We start from the raw sequence: 21469 nt of genomic DNA, 5'->3' as shown, positions 1-21469 counted from the left end.
ATAGGTCATATGTAGGTCATTTTCATAAATATCTTATGAAGTTGATAGAAATCATGTTATTGCTAGTTGCTTTTATCTTCTCTTATTGGCTATCATAATGTAAACTGTGATCATAAAATTATTTTGGAATCTTTTCCTTTAGACATTTTAATAAACCCTCTAACATCCTTATATTTGTATGATCTTTAGTATAGATTCCTTTTCTTCATGGTTGGTTCTGTCATTTTTCTGACTTCATTTTCCTGGGTTCCATTCCATGTTTTCATATAATGTATTAAATACTAAGATTTCAGAAACCAAATTTAGTACCTTTATTACCATCAGTGATGAAAGTAGATTAAAGCAAGTATCTTAGCAGTTTAGTTTCATTTCAAATGTATTTGTTCTTCTCCTTCTAGTTCCATTTATAAATATTTTGGGAATAATCTTACAGTCTCCACTATTGTTTTTCCACTTTGTAATACACTTTATTAAAAATTGTGATTTTGGTAACTCTAAAATGATAAAATGTGCACTGAATACAACATCTTTATGTTAAAAATTCTAGAAAAAGAGAAATAAATCCATATAGATTTTTATTAAGTGCCAAGTTTTATCATAAATTAATCATGTTTCTAATGTATAACTACCAGAATTCAGAGACTATTTTAAACAAAATAAAGTCTTAACATACCAAAAAAAAATATTGTGATTTTGGAGTTCTAACTCAATAGATCATAGTGGGAAAAAATGTTGGAGTTGTTACTTCCTCTTTCTTCTTCTCTTTTTTCTTCTTCTTTTTAACCCTACCCAGAAGTATCAAAATTAAAGCCTGACTAAGAGACAAACAAAGCTCAAACTGATTAAGATGTAATTAATAAATATTTAACAAAATAAATAAAAGCACAGCATAATCTAGATGATGTTAATTTGTAGTTTTCTAAAAGAATTTGAGGGCTCATGGGGATTCTTTCCTTTTGAGTTTAAAACTATTCCACTATTCCATTGAAATCCCAGGTTCAACTCCCTTTCTTATATTCATTTGATTGTTATGAATTTTCTAGTTGGATTTCATTTTAGATGAATTTTGATTGTTGTTACAAATGGAGCTTTAAGCTGTTGAACTTTATGGAATCCATTATTGCTTAGCTTTTGCCAGCTAATGAAAAGCAGGCACAAACTTGAGAACAGAGATTCTATCAGTTCAAGAGCAAAACAAAATCATTAGGTTTCCTGTACTTCACACTGTCAGGCAAAAACAGAAAGAATCGCTTTTTAAGCAGAATTAAAGAGTTGGAAAAAAAAGAATGTGAAATGGACAAAATTCATGTATAAAAAATCCAACTTTTGCCAAATAAATTAAATGAATTTTGTTTTCCTATCAGCAGTTTCTGCTTCTTCTGATGATTTGCTTTTTCTCTTCTTCATGAGGATTATGGAAAATGAAAACTTGAGATGAGCTTTTTCTACCCTTTTGTGCATGTTTATTTACAGATTTGGTCCATCTCTCCAAATACACATTTTGTTGATTACAGTAAAGTAGATGGAAGAATTGAAAGCCAATGAGAAGCAAGAGGAGTCAAAAGTTGTGTTGTAAAAAATATTTCCTCAATGTCACAGAAGGAATTTGATTGGTAGAATACCAGTCTGCTTTCCTGGATTCATGTAGCTATTGCATTTCTCATTCTGCCACGGTTTGGAAGTCCTTTCCAAAACCAGTCCTCAGCATGCAATTTATTTTGTAATATGGTCCAGCACAGTGGCAGTGCTATCACCACCTACATTTCTCTCTTATGTTGTGGTAGTTCATATAAAGAAAGTGCCAAAAGAATGGGTAGCTGAAATCTGCAGAAGATATATTTTGTTTCTTCTTGAGGATTTGTGGATCTCCAACTAATACTGCTTCCTAAATAGATTTCTTTTTCAATAAATGATGTCAAAAATATTAACAGTTTGCCCTACATCGTCTCACTGTTACTCCTTCACGTTTCTTGTTGTTGGATTCTTTTTCAGTCATGTCTGATTCTGTGATCCCTGGATTATTATTTCCTTTACCAGCTCATTTGACAGATAAGGAAACTGAGGCAAACAGAGGAAATGATTTGTCCAGGCTCACACTTCTGTAAGTGTTTGAGGTCAGATTTGAACTCAGGAAAATGTCTTCCTGACTCCAGTTCTAGCACTCTATCCACTATGCCACCTAATTTCCCCATCTCCTTCACCATTGGCATTTTTTATTCATTTTAAAACACTCCACAACTTTTTTTTTCATGTTCTGGAGAGCATCCCACTTTTATGGGATGTCCAACATTTTGCCATCTGGTGATCATTCACTTTTTCTTTCCCAGTTTTTCCCCAGGTTAGTTGTGGTATTTGAATTGTTAGTCTATAGTGCAAATGTTTTCTTACTTCCATTTTCCTACAAGTGATCTCTCTGAAAATTATCTCTTTTATAGTATTTAGAGTCTTACAATTCATCTCTCTAAAATTTGCCTCTTTCCCTTTATTATAGTATTTCAGTTTTTTAAAAGTGACTGTTGGAATTAATGTTACCACGAAGTTTATGCATCTGAAAGTACTTGCAAAATATACTGCTACATTGAGTCTTTATTTTCTTAAATATTTAACTTCATTATATCTTTGCATTCTTGAATACAAAAGAAATACTTACACAAACATTGTCTGCTAGCCAACCAGTGTGATGGTTTTTATAATTTAAACACTCCTTGCCAATATGAATTTTCAGTTATTGACAGATGCCACCCAGTGGAGACATTTTGTCTGGAAAGGAAGTCAACATGAAGTTCTGTATATAAAAATAATAGTAATGATAATAATAAATAATAACAGCTAGCATTTACATTTGCTCTTAGATTTGAAAAGATATTTACAAATATTAAGTCATTTTATCATTTCAAAAACTCTGGGGATGAGTGCCATTATTTTCTCCATTCTACAAATAAGGAAACTAAAGCAAATTGAAGTCTTTATCCTTGCTTATAATATTTGCAAAGTGGAAGGTGTTGGTTGGGCACCCCCTTGTGCTAACAATGAAGAAGGCATGAACAGGACATTTCTTATCTGCAAGAATGTGTTTGCTTATCCTAATAATATTATGTTTCATTGGGCAATATTTCTAAGTTATGCATCTTTTAAAAATACCTCCAAATAATTTGCACATTTGAAAATTACTATATGGTAATTTGGTCTTAACATTTTGCCAAATGAAAAAAGAAATGTAGTTGTGTGAACAGCTTTTATAGAAAGATTAACAGAGTATGTGAAACATCTCAAATCAACTCTCTCAAACCTTGTTTTACTAGTTGTCTAGATAGTTTTGCTGTGGAGCATTGGATTAGTAGGAATTCAACCATAACTTCATAAGTCAGGAAAATCCCCTAGAGAAGCTAAAATAAAGTTTAATATTCTGAATTTGATATAAAACAATGTCTTAAATTTCAACTAAAAGGTTTTTTTTTCATTTCCATTATTTACAGGACCTAGAAGAGTTGTTTTCAAATTTCTATCCAGCTACAAAAGTTTTTAATTTTGATTACTGTCAGCCTTGAGCATTAGATTCCCAGATTTAAAATTTAAATCCAATGATACACAGAGCCAGAATTCAAGCACAGATCCTTTGACTCCACATTCAGTCCTCTTTCCATTGTTCTAGGCAAACTTTTGAGTAAACAGAACACACTACTTTAGGTTCTTATCTCCACAAGCTACTGCTGCTAATTTTCACTTTACTGCAAGACAAGGACCAGCCAAGAAGTGGGAAGATGGGAGATTATTAGAGACAGAGAAGAAAAGGAAGTGGCTAGTGATTGTAGTCAACTAGTTAATTCTCAATTGATCAATTTATTAGTTGTCCTCAGTTTCCATTTATTTGTCTTGGACTTTAAACAGGAACTTACTTATTTATTTATATTTTTATAGTTTAATGTTAGCTTTCCTGATGAAAAAAATTAGACTAGAAGATTCATCTGCCTTTGATGAGCAGTTCACAACATCTGGTGCACTTGGAGCACTTGGGGAAACAGATGTCTGCAGTCACCAGTAGTTGGTCATAGCAATTTTGCTTGCTCAGAAAATTCAGAACAGTCATGATAATGGCAGAGAATTGAGTATTATAAGCAGGTGAGAAAGTGTTTCAACTTGGGAGAAAAGAAGAGCAGTTATCCGGAGAAGCATAAGAGAAATCTAATCTTGGAGGATATAAAATGTGAGGCATTGAAGAAGACAATGGAAATAAGGACCATGGAGTAAAAGGAGCTAAAAGATAGGAGGAAGGCTGGTCCTATAGAGGGAAGAAGAGAAGGAGATAAATGCTAATGTTCCAAAGGAGATGGGATGCATAAGGGATATTATGAAAGAGCTCATTCGGTATGGGTCTGAAAAAGAAGAGAGAAATGATGTCTGGTGATCATTTGATAAAGAGCTATTCTTAATCTACTCATCATTGAAAATATCTCCTGTCTTCTTGGAACACATATCCAGAACAATGTTCAGTAGCTTATCAAACATGGTGACTAATATCCCTTTCTGCTAATTAATGTAGAAGGAACACAGTAGTTATTGATGTAGATTGTAACATCCAGAGCAAAAACTAAGTTTCTCTTGGTGCAAAAAAAGATGCAAAATATAAACAGTAAAAGATAAAATCTAATATAAAGGATACTTTGTTCAAGATAGAGTTGAGTGGGGAATGGGTCCAGAAAGTGCAATAGAATAGGAAGGTAGATGACATCATTGACTGTAGTGTCTAAGGTGGATAGGGTGGAGAACCCAACTCTCCGTGAGTTAGGGAAAGATAAGACCAGGAGACGGTTTTGTCTTAGCTGCGGTTAACTCCGAATCATAAAAATGGGAGAGGCAGAGAATATATGCTCAAAATGAAAATGACCATCATGAGTCCTCCATGTCCTGTAGTAATCAAACTCATTGTCAGGGAGGAGCCTCACTATCTCTTACTCACAGAAAACCACTATTTTTTAATATTTGGTTTATACATTTTAAAGCACAGGTATCAGTCATCAGTTTGTGAGGCTCCACTACAACAAAATCAGATTTAAAAATATGTGGGAGACATTTGGCAAAATAAATAAAAATACAATAGAGCATAATGTTAACATGTAGTTTTCTAAGTCAATATGCAGGCTATGAAGATCCCTGTATAAAGTTTAGTGTTCCCCTTTCTATAACAGTTTGACACCACTGCTATAAACGACTCACTTTTATTTATGTCTCAAAAATTTCCTACTGGTCATCTCCATCTCAAATGTATTTTTCTTCATTGGGAAACCCATATTGAGTCATTTGCTCTTACTTTTAAACTTCATATCTTTTCAATTTCACATTTGAAGGTTACTTTTTTCAACTACCATATAGAACATTTGTCTGGGAAGAAAACCAATCAATAAATCAATAAGCATTTATTAAATCCTGCTAAGCCTGAGTATGTAAGTGAAGAGGAAGAGTCTGACAGGCACAGGGGACAGTTTGTGCAAGGCATAGAATTGGGGAGTTTGTAAATGAGATCAGCAATTCTGGCTAAGAATAGGGATTCTTAATCTGGGAGCTATGGATTGTTTTGTTTGTTTTTTTTAATTACATGTTTCATAACTTCATTCCATTATAATTGTGTTCCTTTGTAATCCCTACTATTTTATTGTATGCATTGAAGTGAGTGATAAGCTTACTCAGATAACCCAAAGCCACTTTGGGGGAATGTAGTATAGAAACAATGAAGAATAAAGGGACAAAGCAATTATTTGTAATCTCAAATCCCCTCTTCAGTCACTCCTCAGAAAACTCCTGTTAATTGAGATTACATTTGGGGGCTATAGTCCTACTATCACAGTCCAATAGAAGAAAGAGGAGATCTGATCAGATGTAAAGGAGACAGTTCTGACCATCTCAGTTGGCATTCAACATAGCAGCTTTCTGAATTTAACTCTTACTCTGATAAATATAAACAGTTATTTCTTAGACAAATGTTTATGACAGTAACAATTAGCATTTCTAAATTTAAAAAATGTAGAATTTTTCAGGGAAATTAATTTTCTTTATTTTCTTATCAAAAGGATGTAGGGAATATGAATTCTAGACATGGGGTTAGGATGTTAAGGGAAAAGAGGTACATAAATCATTTGCAGCCCCTATGCTGATTAATATAGGATTTTTAAAGAGATTGAATAAAGACTGGAAAATGCTCATAATTGTCCCCCATTTACATACACTTACCAACCTTATTACCATATTCAAATTTGTATAACTATTTATATACATATCATAGCATCCCTCCTGAATGATAAACTCTTTGAAGGTAGGGACATATAGGTTTCATCTCACCAGCACTCATCAATTCATACACAGTAGGTACTTTAAAGTGTTTAATTAAATTTCTTTGTTCCTGTAGCACTATAGGATTAGTGCAGTGCTTAACTTTGTGCTGGAATATGTTCGGTAGCAAATAATAATTTTCAGTGGAACAGAATGGAAATGATCCATCTTGATATTGAAATGTAGGGTCAGCAGTTGTCCTCTTAATTTGTTCAATGAGTAATCAATGAGTATGATCAATCTGGATAATTTGTCACCAAAATTCATGTTTCTTCTAAATTATCCAGGTAGTTTAATCCAAAGCAGAGGACTGGGACTGAATTATCTAGAAATTATAGTGTGTAGAAAATAATCTCTCAGATAGTAGTTAATATTGCTGAAATTATTTGCATTTGTATAACAATTTTCTTTCCCCCAGTACAATCACTCCTAGTGATTTGGAAATTCTGTAAATGTCACATGAAAGTCATATGGTGTTAAGTATTCTTGAGCTGATGATGATACTTTGAAAATGGCAATTCATGATTAATGATTGCTCATTGCATTGTTTATTTCTTTGTACTATAATTTATTATCTATGAGCATGTGGTTCCCATATAATGTTGACACATATTGCTTATATATTGAAACACTGGGAGAGTACTGATATGAATATGCAAATGTGTTGTAATGACGGTTTCTTTAGACCAGGTATACTACCTCCAGAGACAGCGTGGTCCAGTTCTTCTTCTACCAACCTATCAGTCATCAGTGGAGACAAACTGACTTCTTTCCCTGCACTGTAACATGCGGAGGAGGTGAGCAGAGGATATTCATGAACACATTCACTTATGAATTAGAAACAGCTAGTTTGCATGTCTGAAATGGCGAATTAAAAATTAAAACAATGAAACTGATACAAATTTGATAAATACAAATTTAATTAAAAATACAAGTAGAAATTAATACAATCCACATAAAGTTCCTTCACAACTACATACGCTGCCCTCATGGTTATTTATTCATTTGAGCTTTCAGACAACTGTGTGAGGTAGATGATATCTATGTACCAGAATCCTCATTTCTGTTTGAGAAAATGAAGACTCACAGAGGTTAACAGATTTGTAAAAAATCCCAGATTTAGTAATTAGCAGGGTTATTTGCACCCAGGTCTTCTGACTCTAAACCATGATGTCAAAATTCATAATTTGTAATTGTATTGTTTCTTCCTCAGTGAAATAAATAACTGTAGCACTCATGACTATGGATATACTATGGCTTTTTTCTAATTCCTAAAAAATAGACTAAGACTTAGATTCAGAAAGAATACTTTTAATGGAGAATATAGACTCTTTCACATATGTGATTACTTTTTTGCTCCATGACATCTCTATGAAATATGTGTTCATCTCTCCATATTCCCCATAGAAAAGCAGAGTAAATTAGAGAGTTAGTGATTTAGGCAAAGCACCAGATGTCCTAATGCCCTCTTCCCACCCCCACCTTATTCTCCAATGGTCTCTAAGTTAAGCCTTGCTGCTTCCTAAAATAATTCATTTTGATTAGAAAATTAAAGCCAACATTGATAAAAATTATTTATAGTTATAGAATGATTTAGATAATTTATCTCATTTGATCTTCATGAGTATTATGATCCCCATTTTTAAACAAGAGGAAACTGAGCCTGACAAAATTTTAGTGACTTGCCTGTGCTCATCTGGATCATGTCAGAGATGAGTTTCAAAGCCAGATCTTGTCAAGACTAGTGATCTTTCAACTAGATCATGCAGCCTCTATCTTTATGCTTATTAGAAGGTAGCTTTCATTTATCTGCCTCTTGAAGAGATTTGAGTTTTGTGTTTAAAGTATTTCCATCACTCTCCATTCCTTCTACCCTCCTCTTCATATTTCTCTGTCTGGCATTTTAAATTAAATTAGTATAATTTCCAGTTAAGCCCTCCAAATTCTTGCTTTGGGGCCTGTCTAATAAGCTCTTGGATCTCCTTTTAGAGTTTATTCCGTTCAAACTGCCCATGGTGTAATAGTCACCACCCAGATCATGTGGAGAATATATTCGCCATCCCCTTCACTCTGAGGTGCCTTAAAATAAATTTTCCAAGGCTCTTAAATTAACCTTGTGTGCTGTAGTTTAATGATCCATGCTATACTTTGTAAGTTTTTTCAACCAACTAGTAAGCTTATACTTTTCAGGCTTGGTGAAATGTATTTGTCCTGAACTAAGAAGACTTGTCTTCAAAACAAAATTATGGAAGAAGAGTAAAGCAATTCAGGCAAAAGAATACTAGTTCTGAAATGCAAATGAAATAACATGAATCTAATTTCAAAATAGGGACTATAACTTCATTCTTAGAATAATTCCTTAGGAAATACTTTTCTTTGAATTGCCTAAATGATTACCTCTTCTTTTCCCTAAAATTACATAGAACCCATCTTATAGATAGGTTTAGGAATCAATCTTTCCCCCAGGGTAGAGGTGAGGAGAGAGAAGGTCCTTAATTCAGGCTATATATATATATATATATACACACATACACAAACATATGTTTGTATACATATATAAATGTACACATATAATCCATATACATACACATATATATGCACACACATTTATGTATAAGTACATATATAACGCATATATGTATATGCGTTAATGTATGTACATGTATGTATACATATATAAATATATATGAAAGATTCCAGCCCACTTTGTCTACCTTAAGTTAAAATTCATTGGCTCATCTTCCAATCTCCATATACAGTCACATGTCTAGTGAAGGCCAGTTGCTGAATGTTTTATCTGTCTATGACATACTGAATCTTCATTTCCTCAAATCTAACCAAAGTATACTGGGTTTGGAGGAAGCTAGTTGGCACAGTAGATAGAGCACCAGCCTTGAATTTAGGAGGACCCGAGTTCAAATCTGGCTCAGACACTTAACACTTCCTAGCTGGGTGACCCTGGGCAAGTCACTTAACCCCAGCGGGGGGGGGGGGGGAGGAGAGAAGTGTACTGAGTTTATATCCCTAAGAGATCATAAAAAGGGGAAAATACCCATATATGCAAAAATATTTGTAGCAGCCTCTTTTGTAGTGGCAAGAAACTGGAAACTCAGTGGGTGCCCATCAGTTAGGGCATAGCTAAATAGGTTATAGTGTATGAATGTTAGGGAATACTATTATTCTATGAGAAATGATCAGTAAGATGATTTCAGAAACCTGGAGAGAGTTACATGAACTGAAGGTAAGTGAAGCGAGTAGAACCAAGAAAACATTATACACAGCAACAAGAAAATTATGTGATGATCAACTGTGATGGACTAAACTCTCTTCAACAATGTGGTAATTCAAGGCAATTCCCATAGACTTGTGATGGAAAGAGCCATCCACATCTTTGGAGACTGAATGTGGATCCCAGCATAGTATTTTCACCTTTTTGTTGTTGTTACTTTTTTTTTTTTCTTTTTTCATTTTTCCCCTTTTGATCTAATTTTTCTTGCACAGCATGATAAGTATGGAAATATGTTTAGAAGATTTTCACATGTTTAACCTATAATTGGATTGCTTGCTGTCCATAAGGGGATGTGGGGGGGAGGAGAAAATTTTGGAACACCACATTTTGCAGGGATGAATGTTGAAAACTATCTTTGCAAGTATTTTGAAAAATAAACGGCTATCTTTTTTTAATCTAACTAAAGTGGGAACTTAGTTATAACAGAAGGACAGAAAGCAAACACCTGCCTTATCCTTTTCTAATGGAATACTTAATTCCACTAAACTTATTTGTGATACCAATAAACTTTGAAATTAGATCCAGTTACTGCTGGGTAGTCCAGTGGATAGATGAGCCTGGATTCAGGAAGATTTGAGTTTAAATCTGGGTCAAACACTTAATAGCTGTGTGATCCTGAACAAGATACTTAACCTCTATTTGCTTAGTTTTCCCTCCTATAAAATGAGGATAATAGCACCTATCTCTTAAGGTTGTTGTGAGGATCAAATGAGATATGATTGTATAGTGTATAGCACTTAGCACATAGTATAAAATGCTATATAAATGCTATATAAATTTTAGCTATTATTGTTTTTATTGTCAGCTGCTGTAAGTATGGAACTATAATATAATTTAATATAGAGCTTTTACAGTTGGGAAAATGCTGTATATAGTTTATCTCATTTGAGCCTCACAATAACCATGGGAGGTAGATGCTATTATTATTTCCATTTTACAGATAGGGAAATTGAGACAGAGGAAGGTCATCCAGAATTGTATAGCTAGTGAGCATCTAAGGTATAATTTGAACTCAGGTCTTTCTGATTCCAGACTCAGCACACTATCCAGTTTGACACCTGGAGGTCTTCTAGTTTGGAGTTCCCAAAAACCGACTACTACATCCCTCTCACACACATATATAGTGCCTAACATTCCACTGTTGGCTTTAAATTACCTTAGGTTAAGACTTTACTCTTGTCAAGTATCTCCTTTCAAAAAGCAGACACCTTGGGGAGGGGTAACTAATATAGTTGTACCCAGGCTTCTCCATCCCAGTTTCCCAGAATGAACTGTGAATTCAATGATATAAAGAAATTTCTTTTAATCCAACCTGGATCAAGTCCTGCTCTGTAGTTTTAGAGTAGCCTGGGAGAGCACCGAGGGATAGGAGGCTTGTCCAGGATCTATTTCAAGGCTTCATTCTTTGCTCCACACTGCATTTCTGCAAATAATAGGGAATTATTGTCAACTAGCTATTTGTAAAGCAGTTTTGTTCACTTTGGACTAATTCAAGATACCTCCTTTCTGGACCTGACTTTTCTGCTAACTCATGGCATGAGATCCTAGGCAAATGACTTTCTCTCTGAGCCTCAATTCCCTCAGTTAAAAGGATTAGACAAAATGTTATTAAGGACTATTCCAGTTCTAAGATTCTGGTTCACTGGTGTGTATATAGCATTGCAGTTGGAATCAGACATATACAAGCTTGAATTTCACCTCAGATACTTGGGTGACCCTGTTTTCCCTTCTCAGACTCAGTTTACTCATTTATAAAATGGAGAGAATTGCACCTGGCTTTCAGGGTTGTTATAAGGATCAAAAGAGATCATAAACATAAAGTGTCTTACAAAAGTACCTTATAAATGCTATATAAATTCAACTTGATGTTGCTGTTGTTATTCTATTCTACTATTCTCTTTCTGAGTTTGAGAATCATTTGCTGATATGGCAACATAGCACTGAATTTAGAATCCAAGGATCTGGGTTTGTACCACATCTCTGCTACTGTTTGGCAAAACATTTAACCTGTGAACCTGTTATCTTATATCTAAAATAAGGAACTTAAAGAAGAGGACCTGTAATTAGTTAGAAATATATAGTCAACCAATCAATAAACATTGATTAAGGATATAATGTGTACTAGCACCGTATTAGATTCTGAAGATTTGTTTGTGGGCCAAAATTACTTTTCTGATTCCTTTAAACTATAGACTTTCAAGCATGCTGTGAGGGGAAGTCCTTAAAATACAGATCTCTCTGTCTGGACTGTTTTAGACAGCATGCCTCTTGGAGACTAGACTAGTTGAGTCTACAGGTTCCCTGCTAGTTCTGTGATTCAGAAATTCTTAAGGCCAAATCTCTTCCCTGAAATTAATACTCAGAACTTTATGCTTTCTCGTAAATGCTGATACATAGTCAGCAGATGCATAACTGACCTAATCCCTCAGGTCTGGGCTCCTGGCATCCTCCTCTGCGCCCAGGACAAGCTACCAGATGTACTCGGGTGTGACTCACTTGTCTGCCGTAAAGGAATTATTTGCATAAATTAATCGTACTTATAGATTTGCATGTATAAGCTTTGCAAGTAACAAGCTCAGCATAAACCTGGATGAACGTGGTCTATGATCAAAGTTAAGCAAAGGGGATGATCACATCCTTTGAAAACAAAGGAATTGAGGCAGCTGGATGATACAATGCATAGAACACTAGCTCTAAAGTCTTCAGGATCTCAGTTCAAGTCCAGCCTCAGACACTTAACATCTAGCTGTGTGACTCTGGACAAGTGTCACATAACCCCAATTGCCTTGCAAAAGCAAAACAAAACAAAAACCACAAAGGAATCATTGGCTCTAGAACTGAAAGAGATTTTAGGTATCAACAAAGTCCCTTACTTTTTATAGGTAAGGGAACTAAGATCTAAAAAAGGTGAATTGAATTTGCAAAAGGGAAGAGCTAGAATTTAAACCTAGGAATCATCTGGCTGCAGATGTGTCTTACTACAAGATGTATCTTGTCTTTTTACCATTCTTTTTTAGCAGGAAAACTTTTCTTCCCTTTAACTGCATCTAAATGGCCTAAGCTCCTATTTGTCAACCAGTCAATCAAGAAATTTTTATGAAAACTCTATCATATTAGATGTGAGTTACTCAAGAATAGTCTTTTATTTTCCTTTTTTCTGCTCAGTGCTTAACACCATGCCTAGCATAGAGCAGGTGCATAATGAATGCTTCCTGATCCATTGACCTTGTCTCATTTGATTGTTACAATAATCCAATCAGATAGGTATTCCGGCGAACCTTGTTTCATAAAGAAGAAAACTGAAGGTTGGGCAGCTAGTGGCACAGTGGATAGAGCATCATCTTTGAAGTCAAGAAGATCTGAGTTCAAATTTTACCTCAAACACTTAACACTTCCTAGCTGTGTGACCCTGGGCAAATCACTTAGCCGCAATTGGCAAGAAAGAAACAAAGAAAGAAAGAAAGAAAAGAAAGAAAGAAAGAAAAGAAAGAAAGAAAGAAAGAAAGAAAGAAAGAAAGAAAGAAAGAAAGAAAGAAAGAAAGAAAGAAAGAAAGAAAGAAAGAAAGAAAGAAAGAGAGAAAGAGAGAAAGAGAGAAAGAGAGAAAGAGAGAAAGAGAGAAAGAAAGAGAGAAAGAGAGAAAGAGAGAAAGAGAGAAAGAGAGAAAGAGAGAGAGAGAGAGAGAGAGAGAGAGAGAGAAAGAGAGGAAGGAAGGAAGGAAGGAAGGAAGGAAGGAAGGAAGGAAGGAAGGAAGGAAGGAAGGAAGGAAGGAAGGAAGGAAGGAAGGAAGGAAGGAAGGAAGGAAGGAAGGAAGGGGAAGGAAGGAGGGAAGGAAGAAAGGAAGGAAGGAAGGAAGGAAGGAAGGAAGGAAGGAAGGAAGGAAGGAAGGAAGGAAGGAAGGAAGGAAGGAAGGAAGGAAGGAAGGAAGGAAGGAAGGAAGGGAGGGAGGAAGGGGAAGGAAGGAAGGAAGGAAACTGAAGGTCAGTGAGGTAGTGTCACAAACTAATAGTAATAATCTAGAATACAAAAACTAGATATTCCATCTAACTGCTGTCTTCCCAACAATCTGGTAATATATCTCAAGTAGGAATATTCCCATTTTATAGATGAAGAAGCCCTGGTTTTAGAAATCTGCATTAACTGTCCATCTCCACACACTAGTACAAGATAGACCTGAGACTTTGATCCAGGTCTTCTGAGTCTCAAATGCAGTACTCTTTCCACTATTCTCCAGTCCTCACTTTAACCTTACCATTATCTACAAATGGAAAGGCCAATAGATAGACAGACACACAGACAGACATAGACATATAACCACATTATTTTACCTATTTAACTTCTAAAACTCTTTACAACTAAAGAGAAAGAGCAAAGATGATTTCTTTCCCCCCACCCCATGCCAAATCATAAATATATCCTTGCTCACTTTCTCATTTTCTTATTTGTATGTTTCCCTTAAAACAAAGATATTTTCTCTTTAAAGACCATAATTTAAGGTTGTGTTATTTTGTTTTTGAAAAAAATCAAGCCTAATTGTGCTTGTTTTCTAGTGTATATGATTTGTAATAAATGACATTTTTCTAGATTCCTTGGATGAATAAAAAGTTAGCTTATTTGCCTCTGAAGTGCCAGAACTACTTAACTCAATTTTCTTTTAAAATCAATGTGGGGATGCTCTTGATGAGCCAGGGAAATGGGTAGAAGTTGCCATAGATATCTGATATTTAAGTCTTTTCAGTAGATACTGGCACTAGTATTATAGTTATATTTTATTGACTCCATTTGGATTTTCATTCTTGTGGTTTCTACCTTGTTTTTTATAATGCATACCAGTGCATCCTTCTCCACTCAGCTTACATCCAAGCCATTGCTCATGAATGTCTTAACTCTTTTTGCCAAGAAAGCAGCCAAGTGGTTTATAAAATCAAATTCATTCTTAGTAATCAATCCTTTAAATAGAATTTTAGACCAATTAGATATGTTTGGGTTTGGGGCCTTTTTGGAGGAAAGAGGGCTGAATAAGTGATGATATTCATGAAAAATACTTTTAAAAATGTTTAAAAATCATGTATTTATAAGAAAGCTAGGGCCAAACTTTTCCAGAAATGAAAGTACAATTTCTTCTTTTTCTTTATTTGGTATCCTCACCTGTTCAGGTTATACCTTGCAAGTGTTTTCTTTCCTCAAAAATATATAATTAGTTGATTTGCAAATTTTTCCTCATTTTAAGGTATTGAATCTCCAATAGCTTGCTGCTAATTTGCTTATCCTCTTATTTGGGCACTCAGTTATAATTTTTCAGTCATAGGCTTGCAAGATAAAATAATGAGACTGAAAGACAGCATGGCCATAATGGGTAGAATATTCTACTTGAAAGACATTGGATACAAATATACCTTCAATTCTCAAACGTAGAGACATCACTTAACCTCAGCCTCCATTTCCCCATCTGCTTAAAACAAACAGGATAATAACACACAGCTGGTAGCTGCCTCATAGAGTTGTTTTGGAGGTTAAATGAGAATTTTTGTAAAGCAATTTGCAAACCTTAAGTTGTGACATAAAAACAAGCTACTATTATTATTTACAGTCTGGATAGAAAAATGACATTTGGAAGGGGAGTGTAAAGGAACTGTTTCAACAACTAAAAAATCACTCTCAGCAAAGATGACTTTTGAAAACTTCTTCTAGCCCTACATTCACAAAAATGATGTCATTCTTGTATTTTCATTTTTTCTTGCTTAGGATATCAACTCAACTCTGCTGAATGTGTGGATGTTCGCCTGAAGCGAGTTGTTCCTGACCATTATTGTCACTACTACCCTGAGAACACAAAACCGAAGCCAAAACTAAAGGAATGCAGCATGGATCCGTGCCCTTCCAGGTTTGCGTGCATTGCTTATGTAGTTACTTGTTGAGGAATATATAAACTAGTGTTTGCTAATGCCAATCATTTACCCTTGAACCAGCTTCCTTCTTGATTCCTACTGTTGGAAGAAGAAATGCTGATGGTTGGCACTGTTATAGTCACAATCTAGGTCTATCTCATTGGCCTTCAGTAATGCAGCTTAAGCTGTCTACATGGCAGGTTAGCATAACCTAATCTCCTAATCATGGTCTGCATCTACTTTTGATGTAGCTATTAAAACTCATGAACACATTAAACCTGGCCAAATGCCTCTTCTCCATGAGATGCCATATATGGTATCAAGGATTTCTTCCTCCCAAGTTTCCAACTTAATTTATCCTTCTGCCAGTCGCAGACTGTGAAAGTGGGTCACTTATTAGCATGTTGTGGCTTGAAAAGTAATCATATTAAATGTGGTATGAATTGTAAATTTGTGCAAAGAACTACCAAGTGTTAATGCTGGAGTGTAGAGAAGCCCTGCAAAAACTATAATGTTGCACAATTTAGAACCAGCTTACTTTTGGACTGCTTGAAGCGGTTTCCTGGCAACATTACAGTATCTTAAAATAACATCACAATATCAAGTCCCAGAACCTCACATAAATATGCCAGCTGGCGGAGGGAGAGTTATAGGCAAGTGGAAAAGGAAACATTCTCGGTGGATTTCATTTCCTATAGCTAAACTGTCCATTTCCTTTAATCCCAGTTGGACATCACCATTAACCGTGACCTTTCCTGAGCACAAATACCTGTACTAAAGACCCAATTAATAGGAGAATGTGCTATAATGTTTGTGCATTTTACCAGAGTACCCTATAGTAGCAGGCATGGGACATGACTAAAAGTTTGTCTAGAAAAGAGCCCATTTCCCCTCCAGATGCCAAATACACCACCTTTTGGTCATGGAAGATAATTTGTATTTTTCATCAACTAACTAGTTTGGGGTTCTGTGAAATACATTCTCATATTAGAAATGAGGTTAGTTGGTGGTTTGTGTCAGGGATGTTTCTGAAATGGAGAAAAAGCAAAAGAAAACCACAGAAGATGAAGTTGGCGGAACACTTGGGAAATTATGCATGTCATATTGAGCTGTCATTGGAAAGGGGGAGGTTCATACTATGTGAAAATGTCATGATATCAAATAATCAGTTGTCTAAAAGATAAAATAACATTATGCTAATTATATTATTCACAGTGATGGATTTAAAGAGATTATGCCCTATGACCACTTCCAGCCTCTCCCTCGGTGAGTTCTGCCTCTAATTAATTTTATACATTGCTTATTTTCATTGAATATGAATAGATTTCTGGGCACTAAACAAAACGTGGCCAGTACCTAATATAAGTGGTTTGTTGGGATCATGTTTGCCACTCATTCAAATGTTCTCATGTAACATAAATATATCTTCACTAAATGAGATGTTGATATTGATTCAATTCACTGGACTTTTTTTTAAAGCACTTTCTCTGTGCAAATCACTATGTAAAAATGCCAGAAAATAGGCAAAGGTTAAGGCGTGATCCCAACCCTTATAAATCTCACAGACTAATTGAGGAAATGACACCTATGAATCTAATTTCAAATAGAACACTAACAGTCTGTATAGGGTAAGTACAAATAAAGTATTATTTAAGATTTGAGAAAGAAATAATCACGTTCTAGTAATAAGGGAACCCAGAACATTAATAAAAAATACTAATCTCCATTCATTTTATGTTTTAGCATTCTTGATACTTCTAGTACTAGTCTATGCTTCAATTTTGAACTCATCTTTTATTACCTACACTATTTTCATCTTTTTCATATCTTTTTAAAAATGTGAACTAGTTGAAGAGTTCCCTATGAATCCACATTGGTCATTGGGTAGTTTCTATTTTAATTTTTCCCTTGGAATTGTTTATTTTTTGTCGCTTCAGAATTTTATTTTTGAGAGCACCTGTCTTTTATAGATTGACTTCTCCTTTAGAATTTTTGACCATAGGATCCACTTTATCTTTTCTCCCAAATCTTGGAAATCTTCTTTCCCCAGATTTAAGATACATGTCAGATTATGCCTGGCTTTTTTTTTTTTTTTACTTTCTTAAGGTCATTGTGGATAGAGCACAGGATGTGGAATCAGGAAAACCTGAGTTCAGATGCAGCCTCAGATACTTAACAAACTCTGTGACCCTGGACAAGCCACTTAATTTCTGTCTTTACCTTTTAAAGGATGAAATTTTAATTTAAGTAAGCCAAGTTACTCTGCTTTGGCAGAAAGAGTATGTCAGCTGAGTCCAGATAATTGAATTTACTTGTCCCTGTTAGATTATATCTCTGTTCGAGATTTGCTGGGTAGTTGGATGATCTTTTTTACCGGATTTTAAGGTTTGCAAAGTGCTTTACACATTATATCATTGGATCTTCACAATAACTCTGTGTAATAGGTGCTAGTATAACCCTTTTTTAAATCAAAACTCTGACACAGAAATTAATGACTTTCCTAAGGTCCCAGTAATAGAGTCTTTCTATCTACTGTGTTACTTAGTTGACTAATACTATTGTGACAATGTTACTTCTATTTTCCTTTGCATATATTTTTACCAATTCAGCACACTTATCCCTCTAGTTTTTGAATTTCCTCACCTTCTGTTTTTTGTCCTTACTTCATGGACATGAAGTGGATAGGGAAGTCAACAAACTTCCTTCCTTCTTCCTTCAGTTTCTCAATCTTATCCAAATTCTGTTGGCTTGGACTTTGCCTAGGAGAGACTATCCAGAATGCCTCAAATCTTAAAGCTGAAGGAGTAGAGAGAAGAAGCAATGTAATCAAATAGCCTTCACCAACATTTCAGTCATCTGATTATGCCCCAAGCATTCCCTCTCAGGTCTGACTCTCTAATACTTATAGTACCCTCATACCACCTGAGACCTGGAATAACAAGGAGGGATAGAGCCCTCTAGGTTTTTCTCAGACCAAATCTCAAACCACTAACTTAAGGAATTTTAAGAAAACCACTCATTCATTAGGACAGGTCAGTGGATATTTTGTGAGTGGATAGACCCAAAAGATGGATTACAATATTAATACATGATGCTTTTCTGCCTCTGTATGCCTTCCCTTTAACCTATTTTGTTCCTTTCCAACAAAGTTTGTTCTCCCAGAACCAGATTACCATCATAGATGCAATCCTATATCTCAGTGATGGTTTTGAAATTGAATTTTTGATCTTTTTTTTCTTAGACTAAAACTAAGATCTTTGCGATAGAAAAATAATGTACATTCCACTTAGTGCACTAATTGGATTTTCATTCATCTAGGCTCAGCTTTCTGTGTCACTAATCACAGATACTGCTTTTGATCCTCACTTTGTTCATCCATAAAATAAAAGGGTTAGATTAAATGTTTACTAAGATCCCCTCGGGGGTTAAAGAGCTATCCTATAATAAGGCTCTGCTTGCAACACAGTTTCTGTTTCAAAGCAAAATAGATAATAAATAAATGAGAATATATGTATTGGTGTAAGTATGAGAGAAAGAATAATCTCTTGAGTCTACTGAGGATGACTAGTATACTACTTCAAATACAATAACTATTCTATAAATACTTTTCAATTTTTAAAAAAATTTTCATTAATAGTGTTGCCATTTTCATGACTACTAATGCTAATGCATAGTTAATACTATTACCCTTATAGGCGTTGAGCAGGGGTTGGGGAATGGCTTAAAGATACAATCGGACAACTAGGTGATGCAGTGGATAGAGCACTAGCCTTGAAGTCAGGAGGCCTCAAATCTGATCTTAGACACTTACTAGCTCTATGATCCTATGCAAGTATTTGCCTCAGTTTCTTTATCTGTAAAATGAGCTTGAGATAAATAGGGCAAACTACTCTAATATCTTTGCCAAGAAAACCTAAAATGTGGTCCCAAAGAATTGGACAATACTGAAATGACTCAATAACAATAACAAATACATGTGATGAAGGAGGAGGAAAAAATATTTTTCTAGAGGAATTGAGCAAGAGTTTAAAGAAAAAGGGAAAGCCACGCATATGCATGTATATGTGTGTTGGTGTTTATATTTATGTGTATATGTAAATTCATCAAAACTAGTATATTATAGTAGATAGACAACAAAGCTTAGGGACAGGAAAAGTCCTGCCTCTAAAGCATACTACCTTTGACCTGGTCAAGTCATTTAATTAATGACCCAGGAAACTCAATGAATTCTAATTTTTTGCCTCAGTCTATAAAATTCAAGAAATCTTCTCTTTTTCCTTCAAAAAAGTATTGAACAAAGAGCCTACAAAAGACAATTATGTACTTTTGTGGATAGATAATTCTTACACCTACAATTTTAACTTAACTGGACAAGCTTGGAGTTAGAATATGTTGTGCAGATTAGAATATGTTGGAGATTAGAATATGTTGCTCAATACTTATTATAGGAAATGCACCTAGGGTCTTAAGAATATTTCATTACATAAAAACCAGAATATGTTTTGAAACAAATTGGATCAGTCTAATGGTCATTATAAGTTGGCTTAAAACTTAAGCAAGCTGATTTACGTATCTTTCCATTTCATCATATACTTGGGAATAGTGAAGGGTCCAATTGGATTGTTTCTCTAATCCTTAATATTAGTCTTGATGACATTGGGTACAAAATTATATTCTTGAAATGCTAAAAAAAAAAAAAAAAAAGTAACGTCTTCTTTTTAAATTGTTTTTGCTCCCGAGCTGGGAACATAATCCTTGGACAGCATGCTCGGTGTCCTGTGGTGGAGGGATCCAGAGGCGGAGCTTTGTTTGTGTGGAAGAGTCCATGCATGGAGAGATATTGCAAGTGGAAGAGTGGAAATGCATGTATGCCCCTAAACCCAAGGTGATGCAAACTTGCAACCTTTTTGATTGTCCCAAGTGGATTGCCATGGAGTGGTCTCAGGTAAGACTGAGTGGCTTTCTTCTATAAGGAATATAAGAGTAGCATCTAGCCATAACCCCCTGCTCCCATGTAACTTCCAGTACACTTGAAGAAGCATAAAACAGCTGAAATCCAAGATCCTGTTGAGTGCCAAAATATTGATGGTACAGACAGTAAGTGTTGTGGAAAGTTTGGGAATGATCACAGTTTAAAGCGTGAAGAAGCAAGGACTGTGCCTTGGCACCTGGAAATAATTTAGAAAGGTGAGAGTATTATTGGCAAGAAATTAATAGGATAAGCAAAAGTATGACTGTGAGAACAAGTCTGGCATTTTTTGAATAGAGTAAAGAGAATAACTGGGCAGGAAAGATGGACCCAGACTGTAGATATTTAAATATTCATTCCCCATTATTGGAGCAAAGATATAAAAGTAATGCTCCTTTAAGGTAAATCTGATATCACTATACAAGATGAATGTGTTTCAGATATGAGGTTTTGAAAGGCTGAACCATGGAAGAGGAAGTAGGAATAAAAAGGAAAGAATGAATCTGAGATAGATGGTGCATCGGCAGTATTTAGAGTTAGGAGATTTGGGTTCAAAATCCAATTCCTCTGTTTTTTATATTTTTAAACTTTGAACAAGCCTCTCTCATACCTAGTCTCATTTTCATTTTGTATAAAATGAAAAGTTTGGACTCTAAATGACTGCATGTGTCATTTAGACTCATAAATTGTTTATTAATTTAATAATTAATTATTAGAACCCCTTTTCAAAATAAATTTAATATTCCACTGGCAGAATCTTTGGAGAGCTCACAGAAAGTTATAGCTCTATTATCATTAGCCGAAATTGAAGAACATTATTTTTTAAATGTTCCATAGGCTTTAATCTTAATCTTATCATTCTTAAATAATTTTATACTTAATTTTTATAGTATAATATATTATAGAATGTAGATTCCATATTTCATTGTGTAGATTATCTATTTATGTAGTAATTATGATATCAATTTGCTGAATATCTCAGTGTCTTGAATGAATTTATA

General features: G+C 34.8%; 1 protein-coding gene across 8 annotated transcripts in view; it reads left to right on the top strand.

Moving 5' to 3' along the window:
• ADAMTSL3 (ADAMTS like 3) overlaps positions 1-21469 on the top strand; it is a 553717-nt gene that overhangs the window by 382685 nt on the left and 149563 nt on the right. For all 8 annotated transcript variants that reach the window (XM_074295268.1, XM_074295270.1, XM_074295266.1 and 5 more), the window contains exons 10-13: positions 7010-7121; positions 15357-15495; positions 16715-16765; positions 20240-20444. In XM_074295268.1, coding sequence (XP_074151369.1) covers positions 7010-7121; positions 15357-15495; positions 16715-16765; positions 20240-20444 — 507 coding nt within the window. The remainder of the gene's footprint in view (positions 1-7009; positions 7122-15356; positions 15496-16714; positions 16766-20239; positions 20445-21469) is intronic.

The sequence above is a fragment of the Sminthopsis crassicaudata genome, chromosome 2 (assembly GCF_048593235.1).
Source record: "Sminthopsis crassicaudata isolate SCR6 chromosome 2, ASM4859323v1, whole genome shotgun sequence".
In the NCBI taxonomy this organism is placed as follows: Eukaryota; Metazoa; Chordata; class Mammalia; order Dasyuromorphia; family Dasyuridae; genus Sminthopsis; species Sminthopsis crassicaudata.
This window is presented reverse-complemented; position numbering and strand designations above follow the sequence as displayed.